The 17,313-nt window shown below is 43.1% G+C and overlaps 2 protein-coding genes across 3 annotated transcripts; one reads left to right on the top strand and one right to left on the bottom strand.

Annotated features, from left to right (window-relative positions):
* The first annotated feature begins 1,056 nt into the window (after positions 1 to 1,056).
* LOC139460575 (uncharacterized) lies at positions 1,057 to 16,512 on the top strand. The gene is made up of 4 exons (XM_071242043.1): positions 1,057 to 1,117; positions 12,538 to 12,660; positions 13,385 to 13,462; positions 16,040 to 16,512. The coding sequence occupies exons 1-4, from the start codon at positions 1,057 to 1,059 to the stop codon at positions 16,510 to 16,512; spliced, it is 735 nt and encodes a 244-aa protein (XP_071098144.1).
* Positions 3,848 to 5,349, bottom strand: LOC139460572 (uncharacterized). Of its 2 annotated transcripts, none has more exons than XM_071242041.1 (2): positions 5,283 to 5,349; positions 3,848 to 4,437 (listed from the first exon to the last, which is right to left on the bottom strand). In XM_071242041.1, exons 1-2 carry the CDS (start codon positions 5,347 to 5,349, stop codon positions 3,893 to 3,895), a joined length of 612 nt encoding a protein of 203 aa, XP_071098142.1. In that variant the 3' UTR covers positions 3,848 to 3,892. The 2 variants fall into 2 exon arrangements, 1 of the variants encoding a protein (XP_071098142.1); XR_011652809.1 differs by lacking the exon at positions 5,283 to 5,349 and adding an exon at positions 4,799 to 5,252 and having other exon boundaries at positions 4,369 to 4,437.
* Positions 16,513 to 17,313: the final 801 nt, after the last annotated feature.

The raw sequence follows: 17,313 nt of genomic DNA, 5'->3' as shown, positions 1-17,313 counted from the left end.
TTACATCTAATGTTTACTCCGTTGACAAAACGTACTTTAAGTACCGTGTAGACCCAATCAACTTGTTATTTCCACATCTGGTTGTCACACATGTAGGCAAGGTAATCATTGATGAGTGCGGCGATAAACAACAAACAAACAAACATACTTTGTAATTATAATGAAAACATCATGAACACTACGTTTTCCTTTCTTTACTAACATGCAATGTGTGATTCATGTTGATGGATTCTGCCCAATCCGCTGACAATGTTCTTAATGTACACATTCATGTGGTTAGTTATAACACGTTCAACACGTTCGTACAAGGAATATTTACACTGTTGATTTAAAATATCACTGCCAGAATGGTAATCATTCCTTATCGCTGCTACACGAAATGGAACAAAGCCAAATCAAATGGACAAAGTGAAGGTAATCGTTTACAGTTTACTCAGTATAAACAATGCTGAATTTCTCTCTGCGAAAAGTGTACATCATTCAGCTGCAACCCTACAACGCAGTACCAGGTGACACACAACTCCTATAATAGTCCCCGTGTTTCGTTTCAGCAGATATCACACGTGCAGCAAACTCCTCTACTTATCAGTTTGAATCATCAACATGGAGTGTGATACGTACATCGGGTATGGCGATAGTCAACATCTGCATCATGAACCAGAGAAATCAAGAAGTCATGTGTAAATTTGAAACGAGCATGACGAGTATCTTATCTACCTTAAATTCTGCAACAGGCGGCATTGATCGATGAAACACGACACAGATTACCACGACGCCACACGAGAGCACGGTTGGGATACTTCACAGCAACTTGTATGCCAGATAGCCGGACGTACTGTTGCATGTATGTTGAAGGATATGATTACAACTGATGATTTTGTGTGTGTGTGAATCATGATGGCAGCACCATGATTGGTTGGTTGGTTTGTTGTTTAACGCTGCATTCAGCAATATTCCAGCTCTATGGCGGCGGTCAGCACCAGGAAGAAAGTGTTAGATCCTGGAGGAAAACAAATAAATATGACATGAGACTTAGTTGAGTTGTCATTACCAACAATGGTGGGGATAGGAATTTCAACGTTGGCAGCCGCCATCCTGCTTGCTTCTCAGTCTTCAGGTAAGCTGAAATTGTTTGGAAATCATATATATATTTATACATACTGGCATTACTACGTGCATATGCTTTGTATTCCTCAAATGTGTGTAGCAGTATTGATCAACAACATGTTCTTCCATGCCATCTGAGGCTCAGTCCAAAGGTGAGTTCCTTGACACTGATCTGTCATACGTTAGTTCCTATTTTTTGTCTTGCTTAGCAACATAGAGGGTATATGTATGGTCGAGTGACCCCTTGGTCGCTCATGGATCGGGTGCCAGATGTGTCCCCCATCACTCAGGGCACCCCTCATATACATTGTACAGCTGGCACGGCACAATATCACTGAAATACTGTGTGGGAACTCTAGACGCAATTCACACAATATGTCATGTGTAACTCAATTCCAAGAGGGTCCCCTGATGGATGCTGTGTGGCCCCTGTGTGCATTCGAGATCGCAAATATATCAATATATGCCGAAGATATCTATTGCCACGTATCAGTCATCAGCGATAGGCCTTAACCACCTGTCTTAATGAGGGCACCCTACCATCTGATCATTTCAAATGTTAGACTAATTTTATAAGATTACTAAGAGTAAGTGATCACAATTGTATATCGCATTGGCAATATTGCAGCAATAACGCGATGAGAACAAGTTAGTTATGATATAACACCTGTCGACAATGGACAGTAAAACAGCAAGGTATATATCACAGTATTGGGGTTTAAAACAAACCAGATCAAAATTAAAACAAATGTATTTTCAATAGATTAGTTAATTAAAATTAAAACAAGCAACTGAAGCTAGACCACGTTACTGGGAATTATGCAGACTTTCAGTGCTTTTGGTTCCTGCATAATTCTCCAGTGGTTATTTGGACTGCTAATCGATATTAAAAACCAAACAAACTATAACCAAGGAAATATGACTCAGATATTTATAATTAGATTGTCTTATGTACTAAAACTGACAGTTCACATAAAACATGATTGTTTTCTAAATGTTATTTTGAAGAACTAAGTCATTTGAAGCCATTATATAAAATATTTCAGAAAACATGTAAAACATACATAACCCTGACACGTGTGACGTCATTAATATGGGAAAGCCTTTTAGCACCGTCCAGAATGTTGCCTTCAGTACGTCAATAATGGCCGTTGCATTAAATCGACTTATCTGTATGGCACTAGGAATCAGTTGGGTTACACAGGTGTCTTTGTTGAATTGGGGCACGGGTGGCCCAGTCGCCTAAAGCGCCGCGATTCGCTGTGCAGAGTTGCGTCCCCTGGACACGCCAGAAACCTATGAGTGTGGGTTCGAATCCCGGTTCACCCCGATTATGTTTCTAGGTTTGTCAGCACCATACCCGTGCTCGTGGGTTTCACCGAAGTGGTAAACGTCTGAGACCTGCATCACTTCGCGCTTTCCTCCCACATTAAGCTGACACGTCGTGATATAACTGGAATAATGTTAAAAGCGGCGTTAAACCCAATTCACTCACTCACATTGTTGAATTGTTAACTTGAACGATGGAAATTATTTAGACCATTCAAACGAGATATGTTTAGCAGCTCTCGAGGAGATATTAATGCATGTCTACCAAAAAATGATAACAAATCATTATCACAGATTTAACCAATGAATTCTATAATGTGATTCACACTGCGTATCTTTCGCTTATGTAGCCATAGAACCGTTGACAAATAACTGGGGCATACCAGGAACCCATTTAGGGGTATCCGACAACAGCTGTCCTGGCTGTGCTGTAGAGCGAGAGACTATGCTAGAACTATGTGGCTCATCTTACAAGTATAGCCGATTTCAACATTATAATCTAAACCTTTCCTTCTCTTTTAATATCTGTTTAGACCTGCATCCGTACACGTGTCCATGCTGCCAGTTTATGTGCAGGTCATTGAACATAAATACAAGTAATGTATACAATAGATATATAGTATGTTGCGGTGTAAACGTAAACTTGCCTTTTGTGCCATTTGCTGCGTTTGTTTACCAGATATATAACAGTTATCCCGCGATATGCCAAGGAGAGGCACGGGCCACCGAGCCGTTGGTGCCCATGCCTGTAATAAAACAGAAGATGAGATTGGGTTAAATGGCCGAGGGTGTGCAGGTACTAGTGGGCTACTTAGCTGCTAATTGTATATACCAAAAATGCTACCGTTGCCATGGCCACGCGCGTGGCCGACGGCGATTGCAGCTAGCGCTGCTGGCCTGAGACTGCTACCGCTGTCCGGCCCCCACGGTAGCATATTTAAACGCTACCATTGCTTGGCAACTCCCACGTTGCCAAAAGCAGCTCCACGCTGCTGGCCTAAGTCAGACTGCCGCTGCCCGGCCCCAGGTAGCCGGCCAAAGCAGATCCCACTGCCCGGCCCCATTAGCAAAACCATTGTGCGGCTCCCGCCGCGGACCCAACTGTCAGCTACCGCTTGACAAGACGACTTCCGCCGCCGGGCCCATATACGTGGCAACTGTTTGCCCCAACGCATGGTATTCTACGATTCCCCGGCTGAAAAGTCGGGAAAGACAAGGTTCCCACTGAGAAGCAGTTAACCCCGGAAAGGTTCCCGCTGAAAAGCAGGTAGCCTTAAGCACGAGTATTAATTTGGAAGCAAGTTAATTTGTTACTAGCAGTGTAGCCCACAAGAACCCCGCCACAAAGCACCAGAGTGCTACCCCACACTCACGGCCACGCGATACGCGGAGATAGCATTGTTGCCCGGCTTGCTTATGTACTGAAAGGAAACACTAACCTGTGGAGATAATATCCTTACTGGCGCAAAACGAGCGCCAGGGCATGCAATAAATTGTCCGTAAACACACACAGTCCTTTGTCACTGAGGTGGACGCCCTCCCAGGCGTACCATGTCTTGTCAGATGCCAGGATCTGGGGATGTGGCACTGTTGTACCGCCGAGCTCTTTGACTCGGTTGGTCAGTTGGCGGTTGATATTCTTCCGCATCCCCTCGATCTTTCGTGGATCCCTGGCATCGTGCCAGTAGCGCCTGGGCAGCATTGGGGATACGATGATCTTGGTGTCAGGAAGCTGGAGTTGTATCCGAAGGATTGATGCCACCATGTCAAGGTAGAGTTGGCTGCCTTTGACCGAGCACAGGTCGTTGGAGCCCAGGTGAATGATGAGGGCTCTGGGGCTGCGCCGTGTCGCCTTGACCTGTGCATCCAGAATGGTGTCCAGCTCCTTCCACCTCATCCCCCCTCGTGCCAGCCATAGCATCCTCGGTTGGTTCGGGCTGGTGCCCTTCAGGAGCAAGTACTGCCGTGCCCTGGCCATGTAGCTGGATCCCACCATCCAAACTGTAAACAATAAGAAGTGTAGTAAGTACCATGAAAGACTATTTGATTTAATTGTGCAACATTGAATTTGTTGGTAAGCGTATGTAAGCATTGTAGCAATCTGATTTCCACCTGCCGTATTGTTGTATGAGGTGTTCAGGCACCCCGTTCATGGCTGCTGATGTGGCTGCCCCAATGCGGAAGGAGTGCGAAGAATAGCAGGCCGTGTTTATGTTGCTGTGTGCTAAGGCCTTTTTTAGGAGTGCCTGGAATTGGTACCTTGTAACGGGGGAATGGTCAAAGTGGACGAATGCATGTTGTGGGCCGGAGGGGCGCGCCTCCAGGTAGTGCTTGATGGCGACTACCGGACATAGCGGATTACCTGGTATAGGTGACATTGTAACTGTTGTCCCCATCCTGTACTGATCAGACTTTGAGTGTGGTAAATGGATTGAAAGCTCCTGGGGGTTGCCCGAGAAGCTTAAATTCTGGATGGCGCAACCTGTTTTTGAGGGTCCAGTTTGGACGAGTTCGCTAACCCTAAAGAAACCGAAGAAGGCTGTGCAGTAGACTGCCTTGAACAGCCTGGCTTCATATGCTGATGAGCATACGTGAGGCAGATTGTTGGTTACTACCTGCAGCAGATCTGCAGTGATCGGTTTTCTGGTGTCTGGTCGGCCCGCTGATTTGTGTAAGCCGGTTACAATCTTGCCTACCAGGAAATGGTTTGTACAGTCGGTGAGCCCGTGGAATTTGTGGTGTGAAGACAGCGCTGCAATGTAAGTCTTGACTGTGTTAGGGGAGTGGTGAGTGACTGACAGATAAGCAATAAAGTTTACGACCTGATTCAGCGGGACTGGCCACACCTCTTGTAGCTGGTGTGCGGACCGGAACTGGTGCGAGGCATTGATGCCTGTTTGGTAAGTGGCCCATGTATTAGTAGACAGAGATTGTTGTAGGAGTCTGCCGGCTTCCTGCCTCAGCCATATGTTGCACGGGATAGGTGTGGAGTTCTGGTCCGCGGCTGGTGCTGCCTCTCGGAAGCGTTTGAGCTGAAACCTCGAGAGAGCATCGGCAATAGTGTTAGCAGTGGAACATACATACTTTGCCTTAAACATAATATTATATCGGAGACACTGCAGGATTAGGCGACGGAGTAGGCTCATCACTCTGGGGGCCTTGGTTGACTGCTTGTTGATTATTGTTACGACAGCTTGGTTGTCGCAGTAAAAGAGGACCTTTTTGTTTGCGAGTTGCTTGCCCCAGATTTGGATGGCCAGTGTGATGGGGAACAGCTCCAGGAGCGTCAAGTCCCGTGTAGTTCCATCCGTAACCCACTGGGGTGGCCATGCGCCGTTAAACCATTTGCCCTGCATGTAGGCCCCAAAGCCGGCGCCACCCGCTGCGTCTGAAAACAGCTGGAGGAAATCGCTGTCCACCCATAGTTGGTCCTGAAACACTGAAATGCCGTTATAACTCGTAAGAAATGTTAACCACATTTGTAGGTCTTCCTTGACCCAGCTGGTAATCCTAATGTGGTGAAATGGTTGCTTACCTTTGCTAAGCAGATCGATTAGACTGCGGCTGAATGCCCTTGCCATTGGTATAGCCCTGCACATAAAGTTAAGCTTGCCTATGAGGGACTGAAGGGCCCTTTTTGTGACCTTGATGTTACCTGTTGACAGGATGTCTTGGATTTCCCTTGTTGCCTCCTTGATCTTTGGCTCTGGGATTCTGATCTGCATTGCAATGGTGTCGATTTCCAGCCCTAGGAATGTCAGTTTGGTTGTGGGGCCCACCGTCTTGTCGTACGCAATAGGAACCCCAAGCTGTTCAAGTGTATTCACGCATCCGTTGAGGTTGTCTGAGCAGTGGCTGGTGCCTGCTGTGCCCCCCGTTAGGAAGTCATCCAGGTAATGCATGACCGGACACGTTGGAAGATGCGATTGCATGCACCATTGCAAGAAGGTACTAAACGTTTCAAATATGGCGCAAGATATGGAGCAGCCAAATGGTAAGCATTTATCGAAATAGAACTCACCTTCGAATCTGATGCCTAGCAGCTCGAAATCGGATGGGTGGACTGGTATAATTCTAAAGGCCGACTGAATGTCGAATTTTGCTAGTAATGCTCCCTTTCCCAGTTGTTGCACCATCTGGGTAGCTTCATCAAATCTGGCGTACACAACGGAGCAGGCCTCTGTGTCTATGAAGTCATTTATAGATTTACCCCTGGGATAGGATAGATGGTGAATTAGACGGAATTCCTCCGCATGCTTACCCAGGTGCTGACCATATCCTGGCTGCTTCTTGGGCACCAGGCCTATTACAGTTGACCCTGCTACAGCCAAATTTATTGAAATCCCAGCATACCTGACTGGCGATGTCCCCCTGTACGCGTGTCATTGCGCCCCGTCCGCCTGATTCTGGTTGTAGTACCGGCTGTGTTACCATGTACTTCAGCCACAACTCCCCGTCGATGTTGTCCCAGCGTCGTGAGGGGTCCCTTGACATTCTGTGTCGGAATTGTTGGTCGTAGGTTGACCAGGCATCCCCCCCGATTCGAAGTGCCGCCGTTCTTATGGTTTCCATGTAGGACAGCAACCCCTGGGTTGTGCGGACCTCGGAGTGCCTACTAACGTAAGTACACATGAAAATGTGGAAAGCTGAAGTCCAGCTTGCCAGGGACAGGCGCTTTGGTTGCTGTTTTATTGGTTTAAAAATTACCTTACCTGAGGAGTCATACGCCATGGTAATTGTACCGTCCTTGTGACTTCCCTCGGTGTTTGGTAGTATTGTGCCGAGGTCGACATACTCGCCACGCCAGATGTTTCCCCTCACCTGTTGTTTGACGTGCGCGTCTATTCCGTCCGCACGGAAGGAAAGGGAATCCCCGTATCCGGCGATGTGATTGGCTGGGGCCGCGTCACCGTCGGCCTCGTTGTGCGCATCGGGGATTCTCCCTATGTTGGGCGAAATGGCGGGAGAACTAAAACCAAGCCTTACCTGTTGGTTTGCGCTAACCGGGCCGGGCGCTGAATGTTCCAGCAACTGGAGTATTTTTCCCAGTTGCTCGTTTACCTGGGTAGCCGAGTTGGCAACCTGCGCGGCATTTACAAGCTGCGCCGATTGTACGTTAATTCTGTTGCCACCTTCGATATTTCCGTAATTGGCAGACTCACCATCAGCTGTTGTCTCTGTACAATGTGTACTCCCGGGGTTTGTCTTCTGGTTGTCCTGGCCTGCTTGGCTCCCCTCACAAGCTTGTGGTTGACGGTTGCTCTTCTCTTGGGAGGCATCACGAAAAGTCGGGGTGGTGAGTTGGTATTCCACAAGCGTAAATTGTCCCGAGGGTGAAGTTCGGGAGTAGAGCGGAATAAATGCGATACGGCGAGTGCTGAAATAGATGGTATTCAAAGCGTAATCGGCGAAACGGTCGCGATTGTGTAAATGCGATACGGCGAGTGTTGGAATAGATGGTATTCAAAGCGTAATCGGCGAAACGTTCGCGACTGGGTACAAAGGAAACGTAAAATGGGAAAGCGATTAGATACAGTGACACACGTGTGTACTTGGGGAAGGGCTGCTCGCGAATGACGGACTAACAAAGGGCGGGGTGATGCTTGCGCGGGATTATTCCCCGGGCACGGTGCCGAGTGGTGGCCCGGGGTGATTGAGTTACGAGGGGTGATTGGGTTACAGACGTAATAAGCCCATGGTTTGGATACGCGCGATACAGTCATTTAGTAGTTAGTACTAAATGTAATAACTACTGTCTCCAAGGAGAGATCGTATTGTAATTCTATTATCTTTGTGCAACTCTATTGTCTGTCACAGGTGAAGTCGTAGTGCTGCACTTAACTCATATATGTGCAACTGTAAATAGGGCTCCGGTCCTGTCTTACACTTAAAAACAGATAACATGGGGCGTCTTCTAAGGCAAGAGACCATGTCCGAACTATGCCCTTGGTCACCAAACAGGGAATGGATACTCTGTTGGATAAGAGGGTAATGTGATGGTACACGTTCTAGCTGCTGATCATGCGACAGCCTGGTCTGTGTACTTCCCATGGGGTTTAGAGGGAAATATGAGTACACACTGACTCAAAGACCTTGGTAATATAGTGACTATTCATTTGTTGAGGTGCGATGGGGTAGCCTAGTGGTTAAAGATATACAAATATTGAAATTCAAAATGAACAACAGAATCAGGCGTATTTCTTATTTCCAAACATAATGTTAACATGTCCCATTTTCATTATGGGAACGATCCGGGAGGGTAGCCTGATAGTTAAAGTGTTCTCATCGATTCTCCACATGGTTACAATGTGTGAAACCCATTTCCTGTGTCCCCATGTCGTGTTATTGGTAGAATATAGCTAAAATCGGCGTAAAATCATACCCACTCACTCATTTCTTTGGTAAATAGGACCTGGCACATTGAATTTGTGTCATCTTTATCACAACAGGAATGTGCTGACACTTTCGTCATTTACCACACCTATTTCTTTGCGTGCAGTCCCACCTTAAATTCTTCTGTAAAATGTATCAACGGATACATTAGATTGTCTTGTCTAATAGGCATTACTTAGAAGACACGTGTATTGTCGTTCACACAAGAGACAGATATCTCTTTCTGCTGATAAGATAATATTATTCAAGAAATTATAGTCACTGTAGTTCCCAGTAAGTTAGCAAAGTCAGTGGAAATAACATTGATATCAAATTGTCGTTCAATAAACAAGCTCAGATCAAGCCAAAACTTCTCCATGTGCTGACGGGAAACAAAGAATTTATATCCATTTTCTCTAACAACTCAGTTTATGTATTTTGTTCAGATATAGCATCGGAAGCTTTCACAGAATCAATCAACATTAACAACCCTTTCGTATATTGTGTCTTATTTTCGTGCTTCATGTTTTCACAAATAAATCTACATGGAATGAGTCCAGTTTGGTTCTCATGAATAACCGTATCAAGAGCATATGCCTATTGATATACATGTTCAGTTTCTATTTCCTAACGTGATGGGGCGCCAGTGTTTTTGTAGTCTTGTGTCCTTTCCCGATGTAGGTATACAGGTAATAATACCCATTTTCATAGTCAGGGTCAGTTGATTGTTGTTAAATGATTCTTTAATATATCAAAAAATCCAATTACCTTACAAACGCCACAAGGAACTCTATTGAATATCCGCCTAACCCCAGAGTTTGATTATGTTTCACTGACCTTATGGCTCTGGATATTTATTCCATTTCAACTAGGGGCGGTCGGGTAGCCTAGTGGTTCAAGCGTTCGCTCGTCACGCAGAAAACCCGGGTTCGATTCCCGACATTGGTACATTGTGTAAAGCCCATTTCTGGTGTCCCCCGCCGTGATATTGCTGGAATATTGCTAAAAGCGTCGTAAAACCATACTCACTCACTCACTCCAATTCAACTGCATTTTTTCCGAATTTTACTCAGAAATTGTCAGTGTTGGCGTTTCCATTTCTTTATATATATAGAGAGAGTTTCTTCATCAATTTCACTTTTACAGGTTTCATAGAATTTGACTTTGACTGTTTTCAATTTGTGACAATTTCTCTGTTATCTGAAACTTGATTAAGAATAGATTTGCTGGTGTAGATTTGCATGTTTCCAGAAATAGAAATTCGTTAATATTAAACTTCAGAATCAAATGGTCAGAACCCAATATATATAGCTTGTGTGTTTAATCTATTTATCTTTCCTTGGTTTCCTCGTCGATAATTGTTTTAATCATTTTTTATATTTACCAGACGTATATTACATGTTTGTCCCTGTAAACATAACAGTAAAGATTTGCATCACTATTCATTGACCATTAAAATTAAAAACATTTCATATCACATATCACAATATTAACATATATTCACATGCAACAACAGAACAGAATTCGTCACATGTGCATTCCCAACGGATTACCAAAACATATTCAAACATGGGAAAACAGCATGTAAATGAGACTCATCCATTTGTAAAACAAGACCAATGGATTGATATGGTCCTGACAATTTTTGTGATGTGTTCGTGCTGTGGGAAGCACATGATCAACGTGAATGGAAATAAAGCCAAATGAAGCACAGGACACGTCTCTACCAACATGCGGATTTCCAGCGGGACTTTTATTTGCGTGAGGAGGAATACAAAATATTCGGCTGATAAAAACGAAAAAATTAGCGCCAATCCAGAATGAGCCAAAGCAGATTTAGTTTCATCTGACCAGAACGAGTTTCACTGAGCAAGAACAACGACGTTAGAAGATGGTACTTGGTGTTACCCTGCCTGGCGCTCGGCAATAAAGCGCTAAAACAAGGGCTGGTCGGCTCGAAGTCAATATACTGTTTCTGAGAGGTGTATTCTGTTAAACTGCGGCATGGCATCTCAGTGGGTTAACATTATATAATAGGCATCAGTCCGGACAAGTACAAGCAGACACAGACACACACACACACACACACACACACACGCACACACGCACGCACGCACGCACGCACGCACGCACACACACACACACACACATACACACACACACACACAAACACACACACTTCATTTAGGGGGCACGGGTGGCCCAGTCGTCTGAGGCGCCGCGATTCGATGTGCAGAGTTGAGTCCAGAAACCTATGATTGTTGGTTCGAATCCCGGTTCGCCCCGATTATGTTTTTATGTTTGTCAGCACCATACCCGTGCTCGTGGGTTTCACCGTAGTGTTAAACGTCTGAGACCTTCATCACTTCGGGCTTTCCTCCCACATAAAGTTGACACGCCGTGATATGACTGGAATACTGTTAAAAGTGGCGTTAAACCCAACTCACTCACTCACTTCATTGACATACAGGGCCGTTAGAAAGAAACACAGGGCAGTTACATAGAAACACAACCTGCTGAAAAACATTGGATGTGACACATCCTAGAGGTGTAAATACTTCAACACTCGGGGCACAGCCGGAAACATTACAACATGTCAGTTAATAACCATACATGCATGTAGACACATGTGAGAGGCACACATTTTAGTTTCTCACCACCAGTATGTACACTGCAGGTGTGATAACAGACCCTATTACCTACCCGTGAAGAGATCACCCGTTTAATAAACATGCAGCTGTATTACGCATTGTGTAATTCTAAAACGCGTGCTCATATACTCTCGGAACAAGTTTCACGAACAAATATTGAAAGCTCTCAACATCCCTTTGCTTATTCAACGACATTGCGTGTGGATATGATAGATCACTGAGAGGAGCTTATGCACACTCGATGACCTCAGCAACCTTGTTGCTAGGCTGACGTCACATGGCATTGTTTCGCCGATGGAACTTGCAACAAAATTCCACAAATTACGTCATCGGGTATTGTGACGTGATTGTAAACTTTGAGGTGCAAGGCCCCGTTCCACAAGGCGATCGTACTGTAGCGACAGTCGTTAATCTATTTTAAAGTATGTGAGTTCCGATAACCTTAGCGCTACGATAATTTTGTGGAACGGACGCCTGAATTCCAAAGGTGGACCGTTGCATGGTATTAAATTCATACGTTTCAACTTTTGACGTGTTTGAAGTATTATTCAGTCAAACTCAATTAGATTATGCCATGGATCGTCAGGGTGTCAGCCTATTCACACTCAACAGTATAATTCTGAAAATGATATGAATGGCAAGTAATAAATAAAATACTCAACTCGCTCCCATGCAAAACTAATTTTATGAAACTCGTGAATAGTTGTGGTATCTCACTCGTTTCATAACATGTACGTGTACATGGGAGCTCGTTTAGAATTCTATATATGTTGCATCTCATTCGGAATCCAACATCTACTACAGGATGTTTAGTGCTAGACACGCACTGGCAACAACTGTGCAGCTGGAAACTAAAGTTATCATTATTTGTATTTGTACTGATCTCTGAAACTCCGGACTAGTTGTCCGTATCAGTTAAGCTGTATTTACCTTATTGCAGGTGACACTGTTTATTCCTATGAGCTAGCGTGAACTGGACATATTTATATACATATAAATACTGACTTATCATGACTCTATAGATTGCCTACAGTCAAGATGATGGCGAAAGAATTGATGTTCATATTGCTCTGTGTAGGCGTGACGATTCAGAAGACCACTCCGCGGGTTCTGCCAACCTCAACACCATGCATTGCCACTCAGACGTTTCTCGATGAATTGCGGCAGATGCTTAAGACGGAACAGAATACGTCGAATTCTGGTAAGACAGATTTTTTCCTCCGTTGACCTCCGTTTCTATATCTTTGGATTAAACTAAATTCTATTTGCTGATGAATGTCCATTGTTTCATCAACTTAAAAGGCTGAGGCTGCACATAAAGGGATGATAACTGCCAAATGACGGAAACGTGTAAGTTGAAAACATTCAAGCTGATGACACACTCTTGTACAGTCTACCGGGCAGGTGACGCCCTCAGCCCGACTTTTACTATGAGTTTGTTCACATCGTTATTCTGTCAAAGGCAAAGGGGTTCATTACTTTATCATGAAAACCAGGGGAAAGGCTACTATGGAGGAATGTTTTATCTCTGGGTTGTGTTTGCAAGTGCTAACAATGAAAGAGGAAATGTGAAAGTGCATCAGTGTTTATGAAAATAATGTTCTTTGTATAAGTAATCATGTCATCTAATCAACGAAATACTCATGTATTTCCTATCAATATCCGTTAAAACAGTACATTAGGGTATATCACAGAATATGAGTGTCTCGTTAGTATTACTTTTGTAAATATAATATTGAAATTGTGTCCCATGTAGCAGGGTCCGCCCACGTGGAGTGAATCAAGGTTTATGACATAGTTTGTCAGTACATTTGTAGATGTTTCCCAAACCAAGTAAATGTCCACAACAATTATCCACAATTCACACACCAATTATACAGACATGTATGCATATATATTGAAATACCAATATTTTTGTGTTACAGGTAAGGGTACTGGTGGTGCTATCTACACGCGATGGGGAAAAACAGGATGTCCGTCTAAAACGGAACTTGTGTATAAAGGTGAGATAAACCTGATATCCTCTATTCAAATCATTTCTTTCTTTGATGTACAGTCAAACTGTGAACGGAGCTAGATGTTTAGTTGTATCTAATTAATACATATAGTGCCCAGTGAGATTACGGAGTGAACTACGCATGCAGATATTATCTAGTCACATTGTGAAATGATCTATGCATGCAGATATTATCTAGTCACATTGTGAAATGATCTATGCATGCAGATAGTATCTAGTCACATTGTGAAATGATCTATGCACGCAGATATCATCTCGTCACATTGTGAAGTGAGCTTTGCATGCAGATATTATCTAGTCACATTGTGAAGTGAGCTATGCATGCAGATCTTATCTAGTCACATTGTGAAGTGAGCTATGCATGCATATATTATCAAGTCACATTGTGAAGTGAGCTATGCATGCAGATCTTATCTAGTCACATTGTGAAGAGAGTTATGTATGCAGATATTGTCTAGTCACAATGGGAAGTGAGCTATGCATGCAGATATTATCGAGTCACATTGTGAAGTGAGCTATGCATGCAGATATTGTCTAGTCACATTGTGAAGTGAGCTATGCATGCAGATATTGTCTAGTCACATTGTGAAGTGAGCTATGCATGCAGATATTATCTAATCACATTTTGAAGTAAGCTATGCATGCATATATTATCTAGTCACACTGTGAAGTGAGCTATACATGCATATATTATCTAGTCACACTGTGAAGTGAACCACGCATAACGTCACCCTTCAGATTCAGCAGAAAGTATTTACCAATCCAAATTATGTCAGTGTAATGTTTACCTCCACTCTCTGACTGGTTGATCAGACAACCATGTTGCCACATTGCACAACCTGTTGTGAGAAGTCATGGCAGTTCGTACTTGCTTATCAAAACTTATTGTTTTCATTTGATTTTGCCTTTGCCATTGACATACATTTAACATCTTGTATTTTGTGCTAAAACACCATTATCATAAATAAGCAGGACAAGTAAACTTTATCTCCGGAAAAATGTTTCTTACTGTCTAGTTGTCCTGGGACAAGTTCACAAATTTGATATTTCCTCACCCTTGCTATGCATCCACATATAACACACATGCTACTTGTCTAGTCATGTTATTTAGTGTATACATATGCAGATACACAATTTCTCATCGCATTGTGTAGTAACCAGTGCGTACAAAGATTGTCTAATCACACTTTATATTGAGCTATGCACACATAGTTTGTCTTATGGATGGATCGATAGATGGATGTACGAACAAACGAAAAGATGGACAGATGGATGGACTATCTGCCTAACCACAAGTGCCTAACCATAATTAACCGTGTTTGTAATGTACAATGTACATGTAATTACATTGATTACCTTTTGACAAGGTCCTTGCTAAATACGATATGTCTACTATGCCCCCCCCCCCCCCAATCCCCCCCCCCGCCCCCCTCCCTCCAGTAACTACTCCACAAATGATGCGGTACTTTGTCAACATAAAGGTACGTCCTGACTTGGTTGTATAAAAATATAGAAACCACATACGTCAAATCTACAACATTGCAAATCTTAGACTCGGGCTCATTCATCTGCTCGTTTAGAACGAGTTCCGCATGTACACAAAGTTCCAGTGGTGGGTAATGTATTAAAATAAAGAATGAACAGACTCAATCAGTACAGATCAGTACTATGTATGCAAGGAAGCTTTGCTTGTCCAATCGTTGCAATTACTTATATTGTGGAACGCACATGTGCGGAACCACATTCTAGAATCAAAATAACAAACATCCGATACATGTATCACACTATAAAACTAAAACTGTACATGGGCAAACGAAAATATAGTTATGCACTTCAAATTTTCCCCTTGCAATCTTGGATCATTTTCTTATTCTAGGACTAATACAAAATCGCTAAGATACAGAAATATTATCAGCGCGAACCGTTATTCGCACCGGAGGTGTATGCCAGGCGTACGGGACGCAGCTCTGAATTCCGGGTTTTTTTAAAAGAAAATTAATATGGTAGGAACCATCATCTTCAAGTTCAGGTTATGCACACATACCAGATTTACAAGTTCTCATCAATATTTCGAAAAACTAAAATACATCTAGTTATCACATATTATTCTCTCAGGTAAATACGAATGCTGTCAAAGGTCTGTCTATATCGTCGAGAGTCATTATTGGAAATGGATAATTTTATCATAGTTAAAATAACAATTCTCACCTCGTCCCGGGATGAGATAAACATTGTATTTGAAAAAATAAACTAAAACTGTGTTGTGCAGCTTTACTTCTAAAACTGACTACAATTCCTTCCTCGTTACGGTAAAATGTATGCGTAATTCAGGGATGCATCTGTTGCAGGTGTGCGTGAAATATATGTGACGTAATAGGCGTCTCATGACCACGCGAAACGTCATTCTGTAAACAGTATCCAAAATGGTGAAAAGTTCAAGGGGTCAAGAGGATTGACATTTGTCCTTTGAGCACCCATGGGTTTAAGCCAGATTCTGTATCTAAGTAACCAGAACATGTAAGTGATGATTGTTTTGACTAAGCTAACTGTATCATTATCACAGGAATAGCTGGAGGAACCTACTACAGTTATAAGGCTGGACCAGCTAATACACTGTGTCTGCCTGAGAATCCTGAATATGGAAACTACACCCCTGGATTTCAGGCTGATGGTTCCATCTATGGTACAGAATATGAAACCAATAAACAATCCTTCAGTTTCAAAAACCTCCATGACCATGACGTTCCCTGTGCCGTGTGTAGAAGCAGAACCAAGACAAGCGTCATCATGGTGCCTGCCAAGATGTCCTGCTTCCCTGGATGGCGAGTTGAGTACACGGGGTACCTGATGGGTGGCCATTACAATCATGCTGCTAGTGAGTATCTGTGTATTGATGGAGATGCAGAGAAGGTTCGTGGTGGCCATGAAAACAAGCACGGGCAACTCTTGTATCTTGTTCAAGGCATCTGTGGTTCCCTGCCTTGTCCACCATACAGGAACAACTGGGAGTTGACATGCGCTGTTTGCTCCAAGTAGGCCACAGATTTGATACTTCGCTGACACATGTGAATAAAGCATATTGACATACGTATATATGAATTATTGTGAGCAACAAAACAATTATAGACGGTTTATGCTTTTATTTAACTCTGAAGTGTTAGGTTGCACACAGGTTTTCGATATTATGGGGAATGCGGGCTGAATGGTGAGGGCAAATAGTTCAATTGAAGATAGAATCATAAAAGAGTTGCAGTTATGGAGTAACTATGTTCATTCAGTTGAGTGATTGAGCTGATCTCCTGGTCAGCAGAAACAGTATCAGTGCAATAGGCAGGCAAAGAACACTAAATCATTTACCAAAGTTTTATTTTTGTTTAAAACAACAGTTACAAACAACAATTACTATGGTACTTTAATTCACATTTACAAACTATCTGAATACCCAAATTTCTATTATGATCACGATTACTATATGACAAGAGTGTCGAACGATGGTATGGTGATATGTTTATAGCCTATAAGTAGGTCACGCCCAATGCACGCACGCCGGTAGCCTTCTACATCTGTTGTATCATGAACTATAAAGCGTGGCATGACGGATGTAGTTTTAACACTTGCAAGCTTACCTGTTCTTATGTCACTTTAGTTTGTTGATATTTGTTTCGTTTCACTACATATACTCAACACCAAAAGTTCCTATGACACCAATATTTTAGTATATTTTTCAAAGAAGTAAAGTTTGGTTTTCAATATTGTAGTACATGTTTGGAATCAAGTCACAAAAAAGGCAACTGTTACAGAAAAGCATGCATTCCATGCAAAAGTTGACTTTGATGT

The sequence above is a fragment of the Haliotis cracherodii genome, unplaced genomic scaffold, assembly GCF_022045235.1.
Source record: "Haliotis cracherodii isolate W230 unplaced genomic scaffold, xgHalCrac1.p SCAF_14, whole genome shotgun sequence".
Classification (NCBI taxonomy): Eukaryota; Metazoa; Mollusca; class Gastropoda; order Lepetellida; family Haliotidae; genus Haliotis; species Haliotis cracherodii.
The sequence above is the reverse complement of the archived record's forward strand: the minus strand, read 5'-3'. Positions and strand labels throughout refer to the sequence as shown.

What these genes read in the sequence shown, in the direction of transcription:
- LOC139460575 (XM_071242043.1), top strand. Translation starts at nt 1,057, where the DNA reads ATGGTGGGGATAGGAATTTCAACGTTGGCAGCCGCCATCCTGCTTGCT. An exon ending in ACAGAATACGTCGAATTCTG is followed by an intron (nt 12,661 to 13,384) that starts GTAAGACAGATT and finishes TTTGTGTTACAG; the next exon opens with GTAAGGGTACTGGTGGTGCT. An exon ending in AACGGAACTTGTGTATAAAG is followed by an intron (nt 13,463 to 16,039) that starts GTGAGATAAACC and finishes TCATTATCACAG; the next exon opens with GAATAGCTGGAGGAACCTAC.
- LOC139460572 (XM_071242041.1), bottom strand. Translation starts at nt 5,349, where the DNA reads ATGGGCCACTTACCAAACAGGCATCAATGCCTCGCACCAGTTCCGGTC. An exon ending in CCGCACACCAGCTACAAGAG is followed by an intron (nt 4,438 to 5,282) that starts GTGTGGCCAGTC and finishes TATTGTTTACAG; the next exon opens with TTTGGATGGTGGGATCCAGC.